Raw genomic sequence first — 27,450 nt, forward strand, 5'->3', positions numbered from 1 at the left:
GTAAGAAAAGCGAATTGAAAACGGATTTAAATAGGAAAACGCTGCTTTTCTATGTCGTTACTTGAGAAAAGGCGGAGCATATAAAATGTATATGATTTATATATGTATATAAATTTTGGACACAAGCGCTAATTCCTTTGCGGGTCCACAACATTCTACAGAGAGAAATGGCATATGAAATTAAAGACAGAAAATAAGAGAAAGAAACCTAACATTGGCTTACTTTAGGGTTACTAGGTAAGAGAGGAGAACCCAGACAACTGAAAAGGAAGAAAAATGAGTGGGGGAGAGAATGAGAGGGCATATTAACTGTTTAACTTTCTTGACATCTGACAAAATTTACAATGAAAAACTATCAAAAATGTACTATAGACTACATGTGAAAATATTTTCTCCAATAACAAGACTCTTGGTTTTGCAAGTGCGGGAATGTGCTACTTCAGGTTAAAGAGGCAAAAGTCTTCAGGTGTAATTGATTTAAGGTCAGTTGCTGGATTACAAACTGGACAAACTGGCTGCAGGATATCAATCAACTAATGAACAGAGTGGAGCTTGTTAATTTGCAGTTAGCATGTTTAAGGAAAGCACCTCCAGAAAAGCTGCTCAGAAAGAAATACAATTTTTTTTTAATAATGTTTCATTTTATGGTTATGCCTGCATACTGGGACAAAAAGATGTCACGTCCTCTTGTTGCCCAATGTTTGCTCACCTTATTTTATAGCTATTTCATTAATTATACTCTGTGTACCTTTCTATTCTGGCAACCTCTATCCTTTCTATGCTTCATCCTTATTCATCCTTCACCCGTTTTCTTTTTTCTATACTAACGGTCACCCCTTTGACTAACACATTTAAAAAAAAATTCTCCTGACATCAACTTTCTTTTTGAATGAAAGTAGGATTCCATCACTTGGGACATCAAGAGTTTATGTTCTGAGTGGTGGAATCCTACTTTCATTCACAGCCATGTTGACTGTTTTTGATAAACCTTTTCCCATAATTTGTACTATTGTTTCTATCTTTTATTTATTTATGTTACAATGATTATAGCCTAACCAAAGGAGGGGGGAGGGTTTTACATTAAATGCATTTTTTTCATTAGTTATCATGCTTCTACCTTGTCACAATCAAAACAACTCTCACCTTACATAATACATAAGCAAAATTATCCATGGTTAGCTTAATCCAACAAATGATAACAGTGGTCATAACTGCCCTGCTCCTCTAAAAACTTAAAGACACAATAGCAAAAGCAAAGGAGAAAACAAATACATAGGAAAAGGATTTCCAAAACATTTAAAATATTTTAAGTTCATGGAAAACCAACAAAGAAGGGAATTGAAGAAATCACAATTATAAAGAACAACAACAATAATAAATCAATTCTTTCCCCAAGATGAATGCCAATAAATCTTAACTAGTGTTGAAGGCCAGTTGAAATAAAACTTTAAAAAAAAGATCTTCTAAAAATGACAGACTCAGTTCTAAAGATTTCTGGGGTGAGATTTCTAAAACTTTCCATAATTCAAATCTATTTCCTAAACTAATCTAGCAGCTGCTGAACATCTCAAGATTGTCTGGGTCATGGAAACACAGGAGTGTTGCCTATACTTAGTTTTTGAAATATTTCTAATACACATATTTACAGAAGAATTTAGTGTGCAACACTTTTTTTACTTTGAAGCCTTACAGGGTGAAATCCCCTGAGAGAGGGGAAGCAAAGTTCTTTTTGGTTTAAACTTTTTGTTCCTTCGCTGGTAGATGGTTGAAGCATTACCTTTTTTGGCTCCGAGCATGGAGACCATGTGAGAAGATTTTGAGATATTGCCACTGGAAACAGATATAAAGTTCATAATCCTTAGCAACAAAGTCAGAGTCATACAAGCAGTAGTTTTCCTGTTTGTTAGCCATAAATGTCGGCAGGTCTGTTGTTCCTGTATACCTTACCCAAATAGACTCTGAGCCAGAAAGATAGATTAAATTGCTCTTTATTTATTACATAAGTAGAGAAAACACCTCACTGGCCACTCAGCCAAAAGAGAAGCAGTTTACAAAAAGGTAGAGAATTACTTTACATACAGGTTAAACATACTGGCTTTGGAATGAGTTCTTTCATTGATTAAATCATTTGACACATCTCTTGATGTAGTGTATATGCACAATAGTGCTAGCATGTAACATTCCATAATTTCTTAGTATGAACTTGTTAATGCTCATCTGTATGTTCAGGAGATGCAGTTTTCCCATTATAATGTGTTTGCAAATCAGTAAAGTTCAAGTCAGTGTCCTTGGCAGTTTTGAACCACTCCTTATTTGGGGCTGTACATTTCACATTCCCAGCTTGCTTTATTCTTAATCTACTAGAAACATTAATCAAATTTCCTAGATACTAAAAACATTCCTTAAAGCCTCCCGACCTCTGTTACTGCCATCACTGTGACACTATATAGGTCCAAAAATTCTCAACTCCCTTGAAAAAATCCATAATGCTAGGAAATGTGGAAAGAGAAGAGCGTGATCAGCAACAAGGTGAATCTTGGGGACCTGGTTGGACTGATGTGGTTTTTAAGAGCTGGCAGAGATTTCATGGTACATAACCATTCAACCATACCCTGAACAGCTATTTAAGTTAATTTGGATAAAGTGTATTTTTCTGTGGTTTTAAACAATGCTCACATGTGTCTCGTTCTTTAAAGAATCCCTAAAATAACCATGTAGTTTGGAAATAAAGGACAAAGGAGCCAATGGTAAAACTGAAGGAAACCGATGTGGCCTAGTCTTTTTTGCTTATTAATACAAACATCAGCTAAAATGTCAGCTACAAATTTTTGATAAAAATGAAGGACCAAAAACCATATAAATAAATGTAAATATTTATTTTACCAAATATAATTTATCAGTTAAATTGGCATTTGTCAATTCAATTACAACAACTATAAATAAGGAATTTGCTTTCTTTGTTGACTAAAGGTATAAACCAATAGCTTAATTTTCATTTGCAGCCAAGTTTAAATATACATGCATTTGAGTGCAACTCGTGAGTATAAAATTATTTTTTTTACAACATTCTGTTCATATACTTGCACTTTGCTTCCCACCTTACCACTTTCAAGGCAATTCAGGGATCTCATCCAAGCAGCACAAACATTTCAGCTCCTGGATGAAAGACTAAATTTAACTAGGAGACATATATCCGTTAATGAGATCTATTGACATAGATATTAATCAGAGAGAAACACAATGAAGATGTTTATGTGGTATTATATACATATATAAGAAAAGTGTCTAGTGTGTTAAATTAAAATGAATGCATCCAGCTGGACATTTAGATAAGGCAGATGAAAGTTCTTTAAAGAGCTTATAACTTAATGCTTAAGATAGTATGAAACCTGTAGACTTTTTTGAAAGTAATTGGTAGCTTACTTGGAAAAAGTCAATTTCTTAAGAAGAAACTAAGCATTTGCATCCACTGAAATCTGAAGAAACCTCACAGTATAAATACTTGTATTCACAGAGGGCAGGCAAGAACAGCATCTTCAGCCATATCCATTACTTTCAAATTACTGAAGGCATCATGCACACAGAAGGATTAACTCACAAACAATTGCAGCATGAATTTGAAGCCTCCCTTGATGACATATTAAAATATGGTTATGGCAGCACGCAGGTTGTCACAGAATTATCCTAAAAATAGTTGCACTCTACATAAGCTCCTGTGGAATATATTGAAAATAATGTATTATATTCACTTCCACTCCGAATTTAAATTTTGGTAAATAGCAACCACATTGCTTTTAAAGGAAACTTGCAGGAAAGCTGCTGTTACATTCCAGATAACAGCTTTTCTGAAAGCCACAAGCATTCAGTTTCATTACTTGAGCAAGTTTAGGACTGCAACCTCCCAGGCAACCATAAGAAGACAAAAAAGAAATGCTAAGAAATTTAAATGTTTATTGTCATCTGGTGGTTCTGGATTTTTGCAATCCATATCTGGTAGCCCTGTACATTTTGAAAGTAGTAAGTCAAACCTAGGATGCAGCATTTTCAAGGGTTGACACTGGTCCATCGCTCCTTACTTACTTCAGCTTTATTAGTAATTAAAACAAGTATTTCAAAACAATCCTTGATTATAGAGAAGCTGAAACAAGAGAACTTTTAATAAAACAAGCTTTAATAGAGTTCTGCATTGAAATCATAATGTATATGATTAGTGAGTCATATACAAAAGAGGTAGGTGTCCCAGCAATTTTGGTTATATTGTTGAGTTCAATATCAAATAACATGCAGCACAATAGGCCTCCAGTCTCTCTGGGACAGCACAGAATCTTAATTTGCATTCTTGAATAAAATGAAAAAGATCCCCCTTTCACATCTTGTTTTATGCAACTGATTTGGCATTCCTTATTTAAATATTTTGAGCTACCTATGCTCCAGCTCCATTTATACAAGCAAAATCACGTGAGAAGATAAATTCTAAATGACTCTATAGTAAGAAGAGTGTATTTCATGCCAAATCCCCCTACTTAGGGAACCTGATATGTTGTTGCTTCCACAGATTCAATTGCTATGCACAACATCCAAATTATCTGATTGCTGTCTGGTTTTTACAATTCTAAGACTTAATGTGTTCTTAATGTCTCATTTTTCATGGAAAATAAAATAAAATAAATGCCATTTCTTCAGATTCATAATAATAGCATTCATCTATTTAATTCAATATTACAGATGTTCTAATGTTTGACCTAGAGGACAGAACTTACATTGAAAATATTGGATTTGCTACCATGCAGGAGGAACCTGCAGTTTTTATAACTACACTATACAGACAAGACAATGTTTGTATACAAGTCTAAACTTCAAGAAATAAACTATGAAATATATGTGTGAGGAGCTTTAATTTCTCATTGTATTTCATGTGAAGGCTTTTCAAAAGAACCAACTCTATCTTGACATTACAATGCATCAGGTCAACTCTGGGAAACATCCCACAAATTACTTTAATAATTTTATTTGAGTTCTGTAGATTTGAAGAAGTGCTAAACACTTAAAAGTTGCCTTCAATTGTAGTATCAGGATTTGGCATCAAAATATTAACGTGTCTCAATCTCATATATTGAAAGTTTTCAGATCCATAAAGACCTGTTTTTGGCCAATTATTTATTATACTATCAAGGATAAGCTAGGAGGGGTATGTGTGTGTCCAAAACACTTCATCTATTTGTTACTACCTGATACCAATTATGGCAACAGATGAAAAATATCAGCCTAGTTTGAAAACAAACCAATTACCAGCTGCATCTTAACTATTCACATACTTATGTTACACAAGTGATAGCCTTGTACATACCTAGTATAGTGTTTTTCAAACTTGATAATTTTAAAATGTGTTGGCTGGAGAATTCTGGGAGTTGAAGTCCACACATCTTGAAAATGCCAAGCTGGAAAAACACTTATCTATGCCTTAAGTGGGTACAAATGGAGGAAGGTGGTTTTCTTTAAAATTTGTTGTTCAATTTTTCTCTATTATATCTATTATATATAAATAGTTACACATTTGAAATTGCACTTGGTGATTGTCTTTATACATTTTCTTCTTAAACTCCTTCTTAAAACTAATTCTCCTGTACACACTTGGCTTGAAATATAAACCACATAAAATTTCCCATTGAAAATAATGAGAATCTAGTATCAAAGTTAAAGTCCCAAAGAACGACAGAGGGTGGCAACAAAGCTTCATGGGGGCAGGGGAATGTGACTGAAGGAGATGAACTGACTGAAGAAGCTGAGGAAGGATGCTGTTAGTCTCCAACATCAGTATCCCGATCCCCAATTAGCCAGAGGATGTGGAAGCTGAGTGCCAGGAGACCTGTTCCAAGCAAGTCACCCAGTGCTGTCAAATAAGGTATAGAAAAATTGTCCGGGTCCAGGCCTCGACCCCACATCCAATGAACCATCCAGTCAGCAATATAAAGAAGAATGAGAACCTGAAAGGTACAAACATAATGGTCACATTAGCAATGATTAGATCCAAAGATGTAAAGATTATTTCCTATAGTCCTCTATATTACTTCAACAGTGGGAAAGCACCTTGTAGAACTCAGGGGTGTCAAATTGGCATCCCCTGGGCCACACCTACCCCAGCTCCACAAAGGCAAAAAACATCACGATACGTCACATGACATGATTAAATTTTGCATCTGTGTTGTAGATCAGTGGTCCCCAACCTTTTTATCGCCGCGGACCAGTCAGCCTTTGATAATTTTACCGTGGCCCGCTGAGCACGCGCAGGGGTGGGGGGGCGTCTTCTGAGCGAGGCGTTTTCTGTAGAGCCGCAGGGAGACTGGGGAGACGTCTGCAGGGTCGCAGGTACACGTCAGCTTTGGGCCACACGTGCGTACCTGCGCGGGGCTCTCTTCCCTGGAGCCTTTGCGCACGGCCCAGGAGCTTTTGCGCACGGCCCAGGAGCCTTTGCGCTGCAGCGATCATGTCCCCCGGCCGCTGCAGCGATCATGTCCCCTGGCTGCTGCAGCGATCATGGCCCCCGGCCGTTGCGCGGCCCGGTGCCAGGTACTCCACGGCCCGGCACCGGTCCACGGACCGGGGGTTGGGGACCACTGTTGTAGATGAACCGTAGTGACACAGTGGTTAGAATGCAGTACTGCAAGCTACTTCTACTTGGTAATAAGGTAATGACAAAAAGAGCTCAAGAGAGATACAAAGGTCCTGTCCTAAAATTATACTGTGAACCTGGAATGGGCTACAGCCCACTGTTCCAATTTTTCAAATGCAAGCACAACAGAGACCGTGGATGAGCTGTGTTTATTAGCCATATCTACTGTTTTTTTTAAAGAAGAGCTATACCTTGCTTTCTAAATTTTAACTCAATTGTATATTAACTTCCAGACTTAACAATCACTTCCACAGGCACGGAAAGCCAATTTCAACCAGAAACATCCTGGGAAAAAATCACCGCCTTCCCATGTTGATGAAGAATCATGCACAGCCAAGATCCTACTGAGACAGCTCAAAGTAATTGGCCTCTCCAGGATCCCTTGTGCAATATCTATTCTACTTGATGTGGCAGTTTACTACCAGGTAGACAAAGGAAGGCATGATAAAAGAGAGAAGCAATTTATGTAAAATTGCACTGTGTGCTTCATTCTCCCTGCAGACAATCTAATTTTTACTACCACTTGGCTATGAAAGGTTGAATACAAAAAAGGGGGGAAATACTTTTAGTACAGAGGAGTATACAGCTCTACTTCTAGTCTCCCACATATTCAACATCAAAGCTAGCATTGTACCACATGACACATGCAGTCAACTTATATAAGGAATATTAGCACTTCAGCATAAATTACTCCTTTAAAAACTTTGATTGTAATTTTATTGCATGGCACTTCTAAACGTAATCAACACAACTTCAGATTGTACTAACATACTTTAGCCTCATTTCTGGCAATTCAACTTTCTTTGTTTTCAAATAACTCAAGCTGGTGACCATACCCAACACACTTTTCTCTTGTTTTCCCCACAAAAACTATCCTGTGAGGTGGGTTGATCTGAGAGTGAGTGACTGGCCCCAAAATCACCCAGCTGGCTTTCATGGCTAAAGCAGGACTTGAACTCACAGTCTCCCACTTTCTAGCCTGGTGCCTCAACCACTAGACCAAACTGGCTCTCATATGCATTACAAATTATCTTAACTTATTCCAAGCAAGTTCTTCTATTTTATTTCCGTATTTATTTTAGTTAAGGTGTAAATTTTGCCTCTTAAGAGCTTAAGATGTTGCAAACAGTGCTTCTTCCCTTAAGAGTACCCAAGGCAAACATACGCAGTTGCTGAAGAACATCATCTAATCCAAAGATTCAGTGAGTTTCACGGCTGAACATGGACTTGAATCTGGTTCTTCTCAGTCCTAGTTCAACACTATAATTATACTACTGCACTGATTCTCTTTTTTACACTGCAGTGTAATGGCTGCAATACAAACTATGTCGCTACAGAACGTAACAGTGAAATCTGAAACAATCCTTGAAATCCATGATAGACTAAAAAAAAAAGAGTCTACTGACAGGATGCTATCATGCACCCAAGAAAAGGGATAGGTATCATTTTCTGAAAAACAGCATTGCCCTTCGGGTTATCCATATGTCTCCCAAAGTGTGTAGAACCATTAAAATCCCCCTTCCCCCATGGGTGTAAAAATATGTCAAAAACATTTGGCCTCACGGACACAACAGGGGGAGAAAATCTGGTTCCTGAGTCAAAAGAGTTGCCCACGCATGTGGTAAAAGACACTTTTCATTATATCTTGTCTTGTCTTTATCCCTTTTGACAAGATAAGCCAGGCAACTGATGACAACTCTTACCTGGAGAAGTGCTGCGGTCATGTAGAAAAGTATAAATATCAGAGTGAGGGTAGTGTGGCCTCCCTGCATGGAGCTGATGGTGTAAAGGAAAACCAAATGGCCTGGCACAACCAGAAGGAAAAGCACCCGAGCAGACCGGGAATTCACATCTGCTGACAAGATGGATAGTGTTATATTGACATATGCTACTTATGAAAGGAAATGTCTCTATGTTGTTATGCCAGCCTCTGTTTTAACTATAAATTGGAAAATGTACATTCGTTGCTGGGACTATTTGTCAGAACTGTATACTATAAAGAATATCCTACCACTGTAATTTGTATTCCATTGAACTCTGCAACTAAGACCTATGCAGCTGTTATCCAAATCTTTCTGTAAGAACTGGATATTATGCCTCCCAAAATGGGCACCAAGGTAGCCCAAGAACAATGAAAAACAATTCAGGCAAATTTAAGTTCTTTATTTGCTTACTCCATATAGGTATACTCTTGACAAACTAAACTTATACTATCAATAAACTAATGGATATACTCTGGGAGATTCTAGGGAATGGCTGTCGTAAATCTCTTTCCATGATCTAGCTCTGGATTTTGCTGTCTCTTGTCTCTCTCCCCCTCGCCCCCCACGCCTTGGAATGTGCTCCCTCCTTTCTGGGAACTGCTGTGTTAGCATAGTCCATCCCATCACCACCTCTTTCATAGACACATTCCACAACATCAAGTCTTCCTTCTTCATTCCTAAGTATACTGGTTGCCTACAGCACTTAATCTTAATCAATTGGATTTAAATTAGGTTTACTCAATTGGGTTTAAGACATTGCATTCTATTGTAGCCAAGTATGTTCTTGCTATGTCCCTCCCAACTATAAAAGCAACGTTGTTCCTTTATTGTTTTTCATGTCTTATACAAAGATCAGTGTGATCTTTTGGCTGAAGGGCTCAATTCCAATCCATCTCAATTTGCTAATGCCTAATATGCCAGTGGTGTTATTGATTCATTTCATCTTTCACTGAGTTGAGCTTTCCCATGTCCATGTTTCTTACTTTCCATGTTTGCACTGTAATTCTATCTTCATTTCTTGCATGGCAACATCAGCAACTAAATGTCTCAAAGGCTTTAATCTAGCTATGACATAAACTACCTTCCTCCCTCCCTCCGATTCAAAGGGAAGTATTCAAACAAAGCATGTTTAGGTACCTGAACTGAAGAAGGTGCTACAGGGACTTGGACACTTGCGGGGGGCTATCCCTGAATTCTCTCCAGGCACCCCACTCATATGGAGATAAGTGGATATGCGGCTAGCCTGGACAGCCACCAGATTGCCACCAACACCTGTAAGAAAACAGAGGCAAAATATGATCAATTGTATTGGTGCCAGTGATTCCTCAGTATCAACGCATCGAGAATTTCCTTCCATATTTGTGTATAGCAGACAATCTGAAGCTGATCCCCATCATTTCTTATGGGAAGATCTACATTATCTTATAGGAGGTACATCCAATTTCTACTGTGGTTCCAACACTGTGAAGTGCAATACCTTATCAGTGGTGGACAGAATTCATGGTTGAGAGTTTCAACATAATAATGTAACTGAAGAAGGGGCATGTTTTACAACTATTATGCCATTCACATGAAGAGAATACAAACAGACCCATAGAAAGAGAGTTGGAGATTTCTGTAAGGTTGTATTAGTATTCATTTCCTCTTATTTAACTTTTTGAGTCTGCCAATAACCAATTTCTCCCTAAATAGATCACACTTCTACTAAGGATCTGTTTAAAACACAAGGATCACCTAAACTACCTCACTGACCTTCAGACTGGCACTTTAATGTTTCTAAGGACATAAAAATCAGTTAAGGTGGCATTGACCAAATCATTTTATACATAAATTGCAATGCCTGCTATGATACAAGACATTGGAAGGAGGAGAAAACTCCCCTTTAATTCATTTTAGAAGATATTGATAGAATTTACGAGGTAAAGGGCTCCTCATTTAACAGCCACTCTTTCAGTGACTGTTCAAACTTATGACCGTACTGAACAAGTACAATTTTACCAATCCTCTGACTGGCCCTCAGAGTTCCAGCACTCATACATCCTCATGAACATGTGATTGTGATCTAGGCGCTTGGTACTTGGCTCATAATCATATCACAGCAAGCCACATTCGCATGATTATGATTTCTGATGTTCCCTGCTGGCTTCCCATAAGCAAACTCAATGAGAAAGCTGGCAAAAAATCAAAAGTCAGTAATTGGAGGTCCTTGTTTAATGACCCATGTGATTTTCTCTCAACAATGGCAACTAGGATTGCTATCAGCAAGTGGTGTCATGTGATGTCACTTTTAATGAGAGCATAGCTTAGTGATGGCAATTCCAGTTCCAATTGGCAGCATAAACCAAGGACTTCCAGTATTAACATTTTAGTACAGGCTATTCACAAATATCAAACTGCTGCATTAAGCTAATTAATCAGGAAGCTATATTAAATTATCCTGCCCACGTATACTATTAGTTAACATGGTAACCTCTTTAACAACAAGTTAAAACTCCTTTATTCCAAAATGCTTTTGATCCTAATTGATAGTGTCTATCTTGAATTTTATCTTTGCTTTTTTGTATATGGTCAATTTCTGCTTCTGATATTCATTTGTATTTATCATCATGTTTTTCTTTGACATTATATATCGCCAGAATCCTTTAGGATAGGGATGAGTTATAAATATTAAACATAAATAAATAAATATACCCTCCTATCCCTCACAATAACCCTGTAGGGTAGGTTGGGATTAGACATCATGTCTGCCCATTACCTAATAACATACAGCTAAACATGGATTTGATTCTAAAGCTTCCCACTGTAGTTCAGTATCCTAACCATCATGTGTCATTGACTCAAGAAAGTTAAAGAAGTTCCTAAAGTTGTAGTTTTTAATATCCCACTCTCTCTCACTAAGTGTTAAATATATTGAAGTTGGTTGCTTAAAATGAAGAACAGCTCACCATTTATAACAGGAGTAAAGACTGCCATTCCTGCAAAATTTGGATCTGACACTGTTTTATCCAATATCAATCCTCCAACACTGAAAAAAGAAACATTGAAAAAAATTGGAAGATATAATAGCCAACTGCATAAAATAATTCTGCTACAGCCTCAAAAATGTGTTTCTTATTTTTTGTGATGCCTGGAAAATATTGCTTCTGACAGCAAAAAGAAGGCTGGGGCCATGCGCGCAAGTGAGGTGAGTCAGTGGGTGACATTCCCCTCTGAAAATAAGACCTGGTGCCTTTTTTGGTGGCAAAAATATATATATATAAGATAGGGCCTTATTTTCAGGGAAACACAATGCCTATCTGAATATCTCCCTGAATTTTTAATAATTTTTAAAGTAACTAGGTCTGCCATTGTTGAAGGCATTGAGGAATCTGGTTAAGAAAATATCTCTGAAATGATGACCCAAGGGGTCATGGGTGATATAGTATACAATACTAATACTTAGCTAGGTTAAGTATGGAAATGAAATAATAATTACATAACTAAGTGGGCTTTTTCACACACTTCAGCCTTCAAATGGATGCGAATATGTTGAATCAAAAAAATGCAAACATCTGTTTTGCCTTTTCAGCTCACTGAGCCCAGGATACTCTCATGAAGAGAGGAGGGTACCTTTGCAGTCTTCATGAGCTGTGGTGGCACAGTGGTTAGAATGAAGTATTGCAGGCTAATTCAGCTCACTGCCAAAAGTTCAATCCTCACCAGCTCAAGGTTCACTAAGCATTCCATCCTTCCGAGGTTGGTAAAATGAGAACCCAGATTGTTGGGGGAAATATGCTGACTCTGTAAACCGCTTGAAGAGGGCTGTAAAGCACTATGAAGCGGTATATGAGTCTAAGTGCTATTGCTATTCATACCTGCTAATTGCCATGGCAATGATGACTGGTTCCCAGCCAGAATATAGTACCTCCTGGGTTGCTGGATTCCGCTTAGCAATGATGATCCAGAGAGGTAGCAGTGCAACAAAAAAAGCACACACCAAGGGATTCACATAAGGCTTGTCTTCTAGATAGAAAGAAGAAAAAGGGATTTGAGTGAACAACCAGTGAACAGCAGATACAGCAGGATAATAAAGTGGCAAGTGAAATATTTATCATATTTTACCTAAAGAAGACAATCATTCCTTTTTAGCCACAGACAGAAGAGTTTAAGGTCAATACACAAACTATCTACAATTTGTTTTAATGAACACAGATCCCTAAATATATATCCCACACCTATATCTTAGAACTTCAAATACTGTCCCTACAGTATATGTAAACAAGATACTTATATAGTGTAATTGCTATTTTAGCTGAAATTGCAGAAATGGCACCTATTTTGCAATTTGCACAGATAAGTTTCCACTTTATGGGTTGCTGGGAGATTTTTTTTTTGTCCCTTCAAGTCAGCATGGTCTCTTTATAACTGCTTGGACAAGTCTATGCAGTTTTCCTTCAGAAGTGGCTTGCCATTGCTAGTTTCCTGGGGCTGAGACAATGCTTGGCCCAAGATCACCTAAGGTGGGACTAGAACTCACAGTCTCCCAGCTTCTAGTCTGCTACACCAAATTTTGTAATTTTTACTATATACTACTGTATGGTAGCTATGCAAAATTTCAGATTTGATTCCCAAAACCTGTTTCAGAAAGCATGATGAAACATTTCACTCCTGAACTTGCTGTGGATGCTCTGAAGATGCTGATTTATAGGCAAGTATTGTTGTGCCTCACCACATCCCCATTTCTACAGAAAGGTGGGTAGACTGGTAATGCAATGCTAAGATTGCCCCTTGATCTGCAAATAATGCGATCAGATAGTTCCTTTTCTCTTTTCATTAGGGAAGATCTCAGAAGTGAGAGGCAGGCAGGCAGAGAACATTTGCTTCAGTTGGACTAATCCTCCTGTCTAAGATCATTACTACGGTACCAATTGCTCAATGAGAAGAATTCCAGAAGAGACAAAGAGTCAATTGTTCTACATACCCAGAAACAAATACCCACATTTGTAATAAATCTCCATTATTAAGACTGATATTACTTGTAATATGTGCATTACCCTATTCCCTTTAAGGGCAAGCAACATCATGTCCAAGGAGTAAAAAACAAATAAGGAAGGCATGAGATAAGAAAAATAAATTAAATAGATTTACATCAATATGTTCACCCTGTTCATATCTTTCCATCTTTGAAAATTATACTTGTTTCTACTATGTGCCAGTTTGGTGTAGTGGTTAAAGTCCTGGCCTAGAAACCAGGAGACTGTGAGTTCTAATGAGAAATGAAAGGAATGAAAGCTGACTGAATGCCTTTGGGCCAGTCACTCTTTTTCAGCCCAACCCACCTCACAGGATTGTTGAAATAGGAGAAAGGAGTATGTATATTTGTTGTAATAAAGGCAAGATAAAAACCTATTTTATAAATAAATTAATTAAATATGCATGTGCCACTTCCTTACCTTAGGTTTAAATTTGTCACCTCTCATTTTTTGAAGATCTAATCAATTCCATTCATCAGTTCCATCTAATTATAACTTTCTCAGTCTTCTTCCACTCAATGTATTCATTCTTTCATATATTTGTTTCGTGATTTGAATACACATACATTCTCTCTAAATGACTGAACCAATTCAACAAATGTCTTTCATATTTCCTTTTACGCTTAGAGAGGGCTGAAAGCCCTATGAAGCGGTATATAAGTCTAACTGCTATTCAGCATCCATTCATTCCTGACCTTCTTTTTGTTTTATCACACACACACTTTTGAAGTATCCCATTTCTACTGCATTCAACATACTGGTATATATTTCATGACATGTACTGGAGTGACAGAAAATTATATGTAGCTATATCATCTGGATAGAAATATTTCCATAAATTCATGCACCCAGCCAATGTGGCTCTAATATTACCACAAACACTGCTTTATATATTTATCTATTTAGAAGAATAGACATATCTATTTAAAGAAACAATGAGTCTTTTTTCCCCTTCAATCATATGTTTCTCAGTGGACTTTCTAAAGAGCAAAATCTGGTATGAACACCCCCTGCTTAGCATAAAACCACAGTGTACTTTCTGAAGTTTCTTCACAGCCAGCTTTTTCCTCTTATTTCAATCAGAATTTTGCCAAATATTTTTCTAGGTTCACTTAACAAGATAATCCACTGTAAACCTCTTGCTGTTTTTCCCTTTCCCTGGGAAACATTTTGCCATATTATACAAAAAGAAATGACAGAAAAACTGCCACAATATTCAGGCCATATGTAAAAAAAAACCATGTACATCTCTATGCAAACATAAAAGCTACCAGGTTATAGTATAGTATAGCCTTTATTGTCATTTAACATCATGTATACAACGAAATTGGTTGAATAACAGGATAACAGAGTTTGAAGAGTTTTTAACTCTAATTGAACCTTGACCACATGGAGTGATAATTGATAGAGTAAATTCAAAGAAAGAGAGGGAAAGCATGTCTTATATTTTAAGTGTGGAATGGTAGTATCTTTCCAGTGGAGCAAAACATTTTTAAAAAATTATTATATATTCCATGATGGAAAAATTCAAAGTTCTTCACCATCAGATAGTCTGGTACATTACTTGGTATTTTATTAATACCTTTAAAAATTATTACTCTATCCAAATTCAAGTCACAAAAATACCAAAGCAGAACAAACATAGGAAGACCAAGATATTTATATGAACAATGCTAACATTCTTCCTATCATCAGACATAGATGCACATGCGTATTTCCTGCTACTCAAATTATACAGCCACTCTATAAGAAAGTATTTATTTTTAGCATTCTCTAGTAGTCCCATTTATACCTGCAATCTTCACATTGTTCACTGTTCTCACATTTTCCCCTGAACACTAGCATTTACAGCGTTCATTTCAATTACAATTCCAACATAATACTTTCTTCCATACAGATCTATGAAATTCTTCTTTCATCATTCCCTTACTTCACTTTAATCATTTCATTACATTTTTCATACCAATCCCTTTGCTAGACCCTTTTCAATTTTTTACCCACTTCCAACACAATTCTTTATTTTCCTCAAAATTACTCTGCATTTTCTCTGCCTCTTTTATTCATAGCTCTTCCTTACTCTTTTTGATTACTTTCTTTGCAACTAGCTTTTTAAAAAGACACATCATACAATATATCCCATCTATCCTTTTTTTGGCAATCATTTTCTTATATGCATTTTTCTCATCTCCTGCCTCTTTTATTCACCATGCAACCCTTTCTTATACTTTCAATGCTTGTAATATTCTGCATCTTAATTGGCATATTGGCCCCAAAATGCCAAGATTGACTGGTTTACTTCTTATTGTTAGCTGGGAATATTGCATGTGACACATGTGTAACTAAGACTGGTAATGTAGTCTGTACCTTCTCTGTATTACTAAAAAGGATAATGTGAAAATATTGCAATGATACAATTAGAGCTTAAAACTAGATCAATGGGAACGAACATTTAAATACTATAAAATTTTGGCACATACGGTGTTTCCCACTGAACAATGTAGTCTTCACAATCTTACCCAGTTCTATATAGAGGCCCCAGCTTATCCCAGAAAGCAGAGCCAGAGTAATAAGGTCACCAAGACTGGCAGCAATAGGCGTAGCCACATTGTCAGGATTGATACCCATCTTTCTGGAACCAATGATTACGCCAATCATGATCATGCCTAGAGCCCACAGAAAGGAGATGTTAGTGTTACTGCACAATGAACTGCAGATGAAATCTCTTTCTCAAGGAAGCTTTTGTTTCTTACCCAGCACAAGAGAGGCAATGAAGGCAGTGGCCACACTACTAGCACAAAGGAGAATAGCATGGTCAATGCTGAAGTGTCCATCTGGGATCCAGCCAAATATCACTGCAGCAATTGAAGCCAGAAAACCAACAACTGTTGCTTGAACCTAGAAAATGCAGCCATGTTTATTTGCAGGGAAATGTTTATTGATTGGAAAAATTGTTTACTGATTTAAAAATATGCTGCTTGATTAATCACATATTAGGTAGCTCACATAGATAAATCATAACAACCATTAATAATAAAATATAGAAAACAATACAGGTAGTCTTCGACTTACTGTTAGGCTTGGAAGCCATCGGGGATAGGGCCTCAAGCCTGCCACATATTCAAACATAGTTACTATGAAAAACTGGGAGGGGGGATTGTATGGAGCTTGGGAGATGTGTAGCCATAACAACATTCCTTCTCAGAAAGTCAAGGTTGTCTTATCCCTGCACCTGGATGGATGTGGATGGGAGAGATCTTCATCAACTGCAGTAACTGATTGGACCATTTGATGCACTTGTGGGCATTGAGGCAGGGTCTTGAACTTTCAATTGGGTGGGGAAAACCTGGCAGCTTTCAGATTTGGGTTTTCCCAGATGTGCCAACATGGCTCTTCTAATAAATTGATGTTTGGGGGACCTTCTTGCCTTGACATATTATTTCACAGAGGATGCTATTTGGAACCCTGACACTTACAACAGTTCATTTAATGACCATTTCAAGTTCCAATGGCACCAAAGAAAGTGACTTATGACCATTTTTCACACTTATGACCATTGCAGCATCTCCATGGTCACGTGATTTGCATTTGGATGCTTAATAACTGGTTCATATTTATGATGGTTGCAGTGTATCAGGGTCATATGATCATCTTTTGCAACCTTCTGACAAGCAAATTCAACGGGGAAGCCGAATTTGCTTAACAACCATGTTACTAACTTAACAACTGCAGTGACTCATTTAACAAATGTGGTAAGAAAAATCATAAAATGGGTCAAACCTCACTTAACAAATTTCACACTTGGAAACATAAATTTTGGGCTCAATTGTGGCCATAAGTCAAGGACTATCTGTATACAGTATCCTGGTATCCAGTTAAACACATCCATGGAAGAGAACTGTTTTCACTGATCTTCTAGAGGAAAACAGGATGAGGCTCAATCTGATTCTGGCAGTCAAGCCATTCTATTGCAAAGCTCATCTTTGGAGTCCCAGGAGGCATTGGGGTTTACCATCTTACTCAAACTGCTTAAGACAGAGAAATTCTACTTATAAAAATGGTTCCCAACATAAGAAAGGTCCAGATTATTTGAACTGCACCTGATTATCATCTACTGGCAGTCAGTGGCTAGTCCTGAAAGATAGTTGTTACTCTACTGAAATAACAGTTCCAGTTGCAGTTGCCAAGTGATCTTCAGTGGCAGCCTCGTGAAGAGCAAACTGTATTCTCACTTACATGGAATCATTTCAGAGACTAGTAAATGTCATTCTAATTGTGGTGACAGATGATAGAAATTATTGGGTGTCCTAAGTAAGGAAGCCTCTCTACTGCTTCAAACCGGTACTTCCTCAGGTTCCTGACATCACTGATAAATCATGATTCTTTTGCTGAGTCACAGGAAAGGACTCAGAACGATCTTCTATTACACTTTAACAGAAACTTTTTCTAGGTTGTGGCAGTAGTGACTGCCAAAAGACTGCTTAATATTCTTTGATCATATGGCTATAAGACAGATGTATCCAGAAATTGCCCAATAATAGAAAACTGGGATTTCCTCTCCTCTACCAGGTTTTTTCCCTGTCTCCTTTCAAGAAATAGTGTCAGTTTGTCCAAAATTCACCTGTATCAGAGCCATGTTCCCTATTATCATCTTCCAGAGCTCTTTTGGTGTATCCATTTGTCCTATGTTAGCCTACAAAAAAGAGACAGAGAGAAAGAGAAAGATTAAAAATAAATAGATGAAATGATGCTTCCTGGATTATTTAAAATTTATTCGGTATGATAACCACAGAAGTATTATGAACAGGAAGATAGACTCATCATTACAACTCTAGATTTACTGCTTCAGCCAGTGTCTTGTTCATCATTTTCCTTTTTAATATAGATTTTATTAAATATTTTTAAAAAGAGATTAACAACTAATAAATTTAATACAAAATAAAAAAGAAAGGGGGAAAACAGTGTAAAAAGAAGAAAAATAGAAAACAAATAGAAGTAGTTTCCAATGTTCTTTACAGCAATTATAAGTACAAACAGAAAATTATTTCTCTATGGTTTTAAACAGAACTTTTTTCTATAATTATTTTTTCTCTAATCATCAAAAATCATAAATCATATGTTCATTTTTCTCAATTTTATGTAAGATGTGTAAAAGGTATTTCCAGTCAACAATAAAAATATTACTTTTTTTCTAATCAAGGAATTTAAATATTTCTGCAAGTTTCATCAACTTCACCAACCATTCCTCCATTATGGGTAATACTGAATCTTTCCATCTTTGTTTTCACACAGGATAACTGCAGCATGATTATTATAGCATAAAGTTCCATAACTTTTTTCCCAGCTGTTTGTCCATCAACTCAAAAAGAATACTTTTGCTTTCAGTTACATATTAATCTTTTAAGATCAACTGAATTAGTGTATTTATATTCAAAGATTTCTCTTTTCCCCCAAGTTCAAATATACATTGTATGAATATATGCCCAAAATATGTGTATGTGTATCTCTAATTACTGTTATCATTTTGGCTATTTTTATTCAAAATCATGAGTTCCATAAGTGCTCTATCTCTAGAGCCATCAATCTAATCTCCCAGTATTTCAACCTGTGAAATCCTGTTATGTTATTGCTTTTAATGGAATATGGGCTAGATATAAATGGATAAGTAGACAAAACTATTAAAGCAGCCATGAATCATGAATCACATCCATTCTACATTGGGCATGGTTAAAATGTAATATTCAGACATAACAGCTTGTTATTGGCTCAGCCTGGGTGAACTCACCATGGCCATGTATAGTTCATAACAAGCCATGATAAAATATAATGGCTTAAGTACATAATCTTAAATCAAAATGTAATATGAATGTATGAAGATCATCAGGACAGGAACAGCACTTACTCGTGGCAATGGGACAATGTTAAATTAGTGACTAAAGAATGATTACCAGACTTTTCTGTAATTCCCCTTTTCACATTTATGTTTGCCCGTCTACTAGGCAAACTGGCTCTTTGTCTCATTTATGCTTCTTTCATGTTTCACCAGTACAAACAGAAAGGAAAACATCACGGGAAACAGAACTGCTTCAGAAAAAAAGACACATAAAGCTGCTGGCAGTCCCAAACCTGGCAAGGTCCAAAGAGAAAGATAGGACACAAGTCATTCAGCTTACAAAATTGTATTTAGTTCTACTGTTGAATTTGGCTCAGGGATTCCTTGTTCTCTTGCAATTAGGTTAGTGATCCACATAACTTGGCTACTGGCAAAAACAAACATTTAATCTCCTGTATAGGATGAATGTGTTTTCCTTTCATAAGTAACATAAGACAATTATTTTGGTAGTGTTAATGCACATCAAATGAGAACTTGGAAGGAATTCTAAGCTTCTTTTGCATACAGCATAAAGATCAAGCAAACTGATTTTTAAAAGCCGCTCCAAAATACTTCCTATGACTGTTGAGCCTCCCTTGGAAGGCTTTGATTAGGAGAGTTCACATAATTTCAACATGCATATATTTAAGTCCTTTCAAGGGAAAGGGGATACTCTCTGAAGTCATAACTTACTGCTAGCTCAAACTCACAAAACCTTATTGTGAATAAGAGCAACCCCTTTAAATCCCACGTGATACAGTTTCAGTGTAACTGGTAAACTGGAAGTCATTCTTCTTGCACAGACGTCAATGCTGAGGAAGCATTCAGGTCTCTGTATGGGGAATTCCCTCATACAACACATTAATGCAGTAATAAATAGCACATGCTTTCCCCTCACCCCCATGGCAGAGGCAAAGCAACAAGAAGAGGATGAGAGAGAATAAAAAGCTGATTTGTTTCCCAGCCAAGCTCTTCTTGTTGCCAGCATCTTTCAGCTTTGCTGGAACACAGCAAGAGCTTCAGTGATCAAACTGTGACTCATGTTCCATAGAAGCACAGCTCCAAGGACTGAGGAAGGAAACCGTTCTCAAGTCAAGGTCAAATAAGAAACAACTGGTGAGTTCTATAGTAGGTTTAAGGTTATAACATTTGTACAGGGCAAGCCCTCCCCATAATGGGTATCTGGTAACTTCCAAAGAAACAATTGCAGAAGGTAGCAATATCATGAAGGAGTCTTCAATGTTGGGAAATATTTTATGCACTATAATAACCAGGATTACATATATAGGTTCATATGTATTGTACTAAGCTGTCTTTACTTTTAACTTTAGGCAGTGGAATAAGCCATCTTTGACAATATTCATATGTAATATTAAGTGATAAGCCCTACTTTATCAACCACAATGGCTCCATACTCACATCATACTTTGCCAAAATCAGACAATCTGTGAAAAATATGAACCTGTTTTCACATACCTAGAACGACCGTTCATAGATTTATGCAGCGTTCAAACCATGAGTACAAATTGAGGATGCATCTCAAAATCAGTGTAAATTAATCTGCTAATTGGGATCATACATTATAAATAGGCAAACAATTCACAGGCCAGGGTCATACATCTTACTAAACTATAACAGTTTTCAGTTAACATATATGATGCCCTGTGGCATGGCTTACTTAACAAAACCCAGCTTAGTAAAATTATGACCTAAGCCGGGGTCCTCAAACTACAGCCTACAGGCTGATACGGCCCATTGAAGCCATTAATCCGGCCTGTGCAGGACCATGAGGCTGCCCCACCCACTCACCGCCCTCACCCACCTTCTGGAGCCAAAAACAGGCCTGTTTTTGGACGGCAGAGTGGTACTGGAGGCCCTGGCCTCCAGATGAGAGAGGGACACACACACACACACACACACACACACACACACAGACAAGTCCCTCATGCACACCTTTCACTAATTGCTTTCCATTCCCAGGAGCAAAACAAATTAAAGTTTAATTTGTGTGTATTGTTTGTACTGCTAAATTGGACACACCTACTCAGTCCAGAGGTGGGTTCCTACCAGTTCGCACCTATTCGGTAGAACCGGTTCGTCAAATCTACCGAACTGGTTAGAAGAGGTTCCACCAGTGGACCCGGAAAGCAGGCCACACCTACAGAAGAGATTCCAAAAAATTTTGAAACCCACCACTGGTCCTTGGATATGATTATTCTACACTATCATGCTCCTATTTATAAAACTCAGTGCCTCTGTGAAAGGTAAGGATGACTACTGTGTTTGTGGTGCAATCAGAACATTGCGTGTGTTGAAGTTGTTTTAATGCAAACCAAAGATGCCTTTTAAAAAACAAGTTTACATCATATTGTTATGCATGCCAGTGCTGTGTGTGAGGTAATTTAAGGTGGTTCTGACAAGTGTCATCAGCATCTTCATATCTGGTCACATGGGCGGCTAGCCACTCCCATCCGGTCACATGGGCGGCAAGCCACTCCCACAAAGGAGGCCACACCCACAGAGTAGGTTCGAACAATTTTTGAAACCCACCACTGACCCAGTCCCACCTAGCCATGCCCACCCAACAGTCTGAGGAACTGTGAATTGAAAAGCCATTGAAAACCAAATGTTATTACATTTCTACTACAGTTCTCTTATAGCATATTTTCAGAACTCTAATAGGCCAGTTGTATTGATTGATTGCCCTTCAGCATTGGTGTTCATTACTGATTGGTATTCCATTTGAATCAAGATTTTGTCCCTGTGATGAAAGAATTCCTGAAGCAGTAACCAATATTTTGCTAGATCACTATTTCAGCTAATGATTCCCTATCTAATCAGCTTTCACTGAATCTATTTAAGTTTATAGCTACACCATACTTTGATTATATCAGTATTACAATTATTAAGTTTTATTATGCTTTTTATTGTCTCAGAATTTATTTGCTTTTGAATTGGCCAATTATTGTACTAAAGCTTAGTATTACTGCTACTTAATATTGGGCATGCGAGTTTCATTCACAGGTCTTCTAAAGGGTTTAAGTAGACTAACCTGGCAAAGTTATAATTACACCTGATATTTGCTGAATACAGAAAATGGGAGTGAGGGAAAAAATGGCAAAAAAAATAAATGGATTTGATTAAGAAATATTTAACTGCTCCAGTGTCTTATAGATCTTTCCTGCACCACCCCCACCTCAACTTTAAAACAACAACAAAATATCCCACTTCTAACTTTGAAACTTAGATTTCTGTTTTGGCTGCCCAAAACCATTCCTTTTGAGGTTATTTGCAATCTTGCAGTTTGTGCCATACACCAGTAACTTTACATTTCTCTCATGATTCCTAAATTGCTTTTATATGTCAGCCGTTCATCCTTAAAAAGATAGACTCCCGCTTTAGCTGTCATAGAAAAAACAAATATCCATAGTTGAGAATATTTTTATTAGAATCCCACCCTTCTTCAAGTAACGCAATTTTCAACATAAAGAGATACTTCCAAGACCTAATCATCTGGCTCATCACCTTGGAATCACTCATCATTCTCAAGCAATAGGTTATTACAACATTTCTCTCTTTGTAACTTTGTTTTCATTTGGATCTTAAAGGTCAGTAGGGGAATATTTACTCTGAATTATTCAACCTCATAGAATTGAGTAGGCTAAGGCCATGATGGTGAACCTATGGCATGTGTGCCACAGGTGGCATGCAGAGCCCTCTCTGCAGGCACATCAGCCATCGCCCCAGCCCAGCTCCACCGCACATGCACACATGACTCCTGCCGGCCAGCTGCTCTTCAGGTCTCTCCCGTGCATGCATGGGGCGTATGCAGGGATGTGTGTGCATGCGCAGGGCACATGCACGGGGCTCTCGCATTGCATTTGGGGGCATTGTGCAGCACCCCAAACCCCTTTTTGGCTTCCAGGTTGGTGCAGGAGGTCTTCCAGGCCCAAAACGTGGAACGGGACGGCATGTGCGGCCCCTCTGTGCCCCGTTTGGTTGGTGCAGGAGGCCTTCTAGGCCCAAATGGGGTTTTGGGGAGCTCGCACACAGTGTTGAGATTTAAGTAGAATCTGCTTTCGTATGCTGAAATAATGGCAGTTAAGAAGTTTGGAAAATTACAAAAATATCAAATCAGTCGTCATATCTCAGAAGAGTTAGTCATACAACCAGTGATCTTGGAACTTGACGCCAAGCACAAAAGTAAAGAAAGAAAATAAGAAAGGATGAAAATTAGCAAAATGTGAGCTTACACTATTTTTTTTAAAGAAAAACTCTCTTGACAAATTATCAAAATACTCACAGCAGTAGAAAGGCGAGAAGCTAATGTCATCTCCAAATTCCCTTTCAACCCCAAGAGAGCTGGAACCAGGATAAATACTTCAGTCACATACTTGAAGACGTCCCAGTGCTGTAAAACCAAGGCATCAGGTTCTGATAACAGATTGTTCAGCAAAGGCTTATTTTTCAAATATATCATTAAAATTTCTAAGATTTTTCAACACTTACCAAGAGACTAGCTATCAGAAAAAGAACATGTCTTGTGATTGATGTACTGTTACTTAGAACAGAAGATATTTGGCTATGCTTGGACAATAGAATAAGTTATTTTTATGTTGATATAGAGCAGTGGTGGGTTTCAAATCCCGTTCCAACCTGTACATTTGGAACGGGGCTGATGTCGTCCTCATGATACATCTGTATCTCTCTACTCTGAGAACTTAAGTGAAGGTAGAGTATATATATCCCTGATGGCAAACCTATGGCACATGTGCCGGAAGTGGCACACAGAACCATCTCTCCAGGCACGCCAGTCGTCGCCTATTACTCTTCCGGATTCTGCACGGGAGTGCTGGAAACTTGAAGAGCAACTTCCTGGCATGCATGCACGCACTGGGAAACTGAGCTTCCGATTTCTGGTGCGTGCATGCACGCTGGCCAGCTGGTCTTCATGCGCACATGTGCGCCAGAAACCAGAAGACCAGGCGCGCATGCTGGAAACTGGAAGCACAGCTTCTCAGCGCTCCCAGGCACACTGCTCTTCTGATTTCTGGTACTCTTGCATGTGTGTGCCAGGAAATTGCTCTTCTGCTTTCCGGCACTCCCCCACCGTGTGTGTGTGCTTCTGTTTTGCACTCGGTGCCAAAAAGGTTAGCCAACATTGATATATACCATTCCAACAGATTTGATATATTATTTCCTACAAATCCCAAAGAGCTCCTAAAATTAATATAATCTATATAAACATCTAAAGTTCAAAGGTCCATAAGTTCAATTCTTGGTAGAAGATTAAAATGTCACAGAATAACATCTTGCTGCCAATGTCTCATGAATTCCAAATAAGACAAAATTGTTCACATAATGCCTGCTTTTTGGCAGTCAAGGTGTAATTACAGAATTCAAAGTGATTAAAGCTACAATCTGGTCTGCAAGGTCCTGGGAATAAAATTCATTGATCAGAGTTGAGCATGTAAACACGGATAAAATTGCAGTTTTTGATATTTATCTGATGTAGGTAGGAGTCAAATATGGTAGTTCAGAACTCTAGATCAGGAACAGCAATAAGAAGATATTTCCCCCCACATTCTGCATTATTTTCCTTATGTCTTACCTTTCTTCCCATAAAGAAGTTACAGGGTCCACTTTCCAATTAAAACTTATATAAACAAATACGGGCAAAGGAAAAATTGAGGTAACTAACAGACATAAACTCATTTCCACTCATCCAATGACTTGTAAACATCCTGTCCCTTCCAGGATAAACTTGAACACTCTATATAAAGGGCAAAACATGGTTTTCTTCAACAATGATAATTACAGAGCAAAGAGTTTTGGGAAGAGGAAAGAAAGCCACAAAGGCTGCAGAGAAGGCATAAAGCCTTCAAAATAACACAAAGTTAGCTTTCCAGTAAGGATGGATGCCTGAGTTAAGACCCCAAGAGGAGCTGTGCTGGATCTAATCCAGCATTCTATTGAAGAAGGCAACAACTATATGGAGTAATCTCTTGCCTCTATCCTGAACTTCCTGGCTAGATTCACACATTGCAATAAACCACTATTCATTTAATCATGGTTGTTGATTAAGCTACAGTTGCTGAATTTACACAACATCTTAGCAATAAGACTTCCATCATGAACTTCTTTTCAAGTTTGTGCTTACTAGGTCAGGATATATCAGTACTTTCGAAGTGAAATTTTGTTGTTACTTTACCCACACTGATATAGAGGTGTAGATATAAAAGTATAGCTGTTAGAGATGTCTTTACTTTTACTTTATTATTACTTTTTGGTATTATCCTGATTGGCTCCTACAATGCAATATTTATGGCCCAATATCTATCTGCTACAAAGGTCAGTTGTACTTGGACAATAAAATATGATCATTGGTTAAATTCTATCAGATTACAAAGATTTCTTTTCCCTGAAATTCCAAAGGATTTAGGATATGAACACAAGATCTTAACTATCCTTAGAAACAACTAATCAATTCACAGCTGAAGATACAGAAAGCATTTGGGGCTGAGAATAACATTCTCAGGAAATCACTGACTTTTCTTTCAACAGAGAGATCTGTTCTTCAAAAACATAGTTTTCTCAGTTAAAACTAAAAATATTAAAAGGAAGGTATCTATGAAGTTTGTGTTACTTTTTACTCATAGAAAAAGGATATTAAATCATGACCTCTACATATATTTTTTTACCCACTGTAGTGCAATCTTTTAAAAGTCATGGACTGAGGCCAGCCAACATGTTCTTCTACCTCAATGATTATTTTTAGTGCTGACTGGCAGAGACTTATGAAACACAACCACTTCTTGGTTGAATATCTCAGTTTCTACATACATGAAACCACAGTAGGATTACATCTGACAACATTTATGTGCACATCTATTGCATCTTTGTGCTACTGAATCCATTCAGAATAACAATGTCTTACAGTTAAAAAAACCAATACTTTGGTGAAAGGAAAGGGGAAAATTTCAACTGCCAGAATTTATTGTTACATTTATTTGTTCAATTCACATTTTGTGTTTTTAAATAATCAGTTGTTTCTAATGATAATTAAGAGAAAAGACTTGCCTTACATTTAAAAGGATGGAAAATAGGTATGGCCCTCCAATAACAAGTCCATATATTTTAGACCAATCCCTTTATCCCTCTGCAACTATCAACTAGCTAAAGTGAAATCTGTTTAAAATTATGCAAAATAATTTTCTACTCTAATCTATAACTATAAAACCTCAAAATGGATGATCTATTCCAGGTACCATAAACAAAGGCCAATTCATTCACCAACTACTTTTGTCTTTAAAGGGAATCTAAATTATCTGCCACATAAAAATCCATCTATATCAATATTCATGCTTGTTTAAGAGGCTGTACAGGCCTCTTATCTGCTTGAAATGCTTAAATAAATAAAAAGACATGGATCATACTGAACCCTTAATACTTGTTACAAGATTTGCTCAATAGCAATTTTGTATTTTTGAATTAATTACATCCTATTCCTGTAATCACATGTTGGCTCTCATCAATTTCCATTCACAGGACATTGCATTTGTTCCATGAAAGGAAATTTGTTCTGATTTCAACATCCAAAGACCAGACAAGTTTCTCAAATCACCTCAAAAGGATGGAAAGGAAAGGAAGGGAAGGAAGAGGATATGAACTGCACTTATTCTACCTCAGGCAACACATTATTCACCTCCTATGAGTGATCATTAAAAGCAAAATAGGAGGAAAATTACAATCATTAGACATTAGTTCAGCTTTGTGTCTCAGGACAATTAGATAAATAAGTAAAAAGATTATGTAAGTAATGGAAATGTCATGCATTACACTCTGCTATACGTGGCACACAAACCTGTAACAGCAGCAAAACAAGCTTTAAAATAACTAACAAATTCAACTACCCTTAGTTATGTTACCTGTATTTTCACAGACCATTGCAAATACCAATAATGAATTATGTATTTTTACTTGGGGAAGGGGATCTTCTGAATAGCAAATAACACTGAAACCTGATATGCCCAAAGCACATGACCTGTGAAACCATAGTATAGATTTCTCAGTAACCATTCCCAGAATTAGGCAGTGGGAGGGTAAGTAGGTATTAATGCAGACAACCCTCCTGGA

General features: G+C 37.4%; 1 protein-coding gene across 1 annotated transcript in view; it reads right to left on the reverse strand.

Moving 5' to 3' along the window:
• Nucleotides 1–1,986: 1,986 nt before the first annotated feature.
• The window catches only part of SLC41A1 (solute carrier family 41 member 1), a 31,313-nt gene continuing 5,849 nt past the window's right edge, over nucleotides 1,987–27,450 (reverse strand). The window contains exons 3-11 of the mRNA XM_014063224.2: nucleotides 23,618–23,725; nucleotides 18,064–18,135; nucleotides 16,196–16,340; nucleotides 15,962–16,108; nucleotides 12,288–12,435; nucleotides 11,379–11,458; nucleotides 9,571–9,705; nucleotides 8,374–8,522; nucleotides 1,987–5,984 (exon numbers count right to left, since the gene is read on the reverse strand). Coding sequence (XP_013918699.2) covers nucleotides 5,799–5,984; nucleotides 8,374–8,522; nucleotides 9,571–9,705; nucleotides 11,379–11,458; nucleotides 12,288–12,435; nucleotides 15,962–16,108; nucleotides 16,196–16,340; nucleotides 18,064–18,135; nucleotides 23,618–23,725 — 1,170 coding nt within the window. The 3' untranslated portion in view covers nucleotides 1,987–5,798. The remainder of the gene's footprint in view (nucleotides 5,985–8,373; nucleotides 8,523–9,570; nucleotides 9,706–11,378; nucleotides 11,459–12,287; nucleotides 12,436–15,961; nucleotides 16,109–16,195; nucleotides 16,341–18,063; nucleotides 18,136–23,617; nucleotides 23,726–27,450) is intronic.

Source organism: Thamnophis sirtalis, unplaced genomic scaffold (genome assembly GCF_051295495.1).
Source record: "Thamnophis sirtalis isolate CommonGarterSnake01/CBP01778 unplaced genomic scaffold, rThaSir2_p1.2 scaffold_7, whole genome shotgun sequence".
Classification (NCBI taxonomy): domain Eukaryota; kingdom Metazoa; phylum Chordata; class Lepidosauria; order Squamata; family Natricidae; genus Thamnophis; species Thamnophis sirtalis.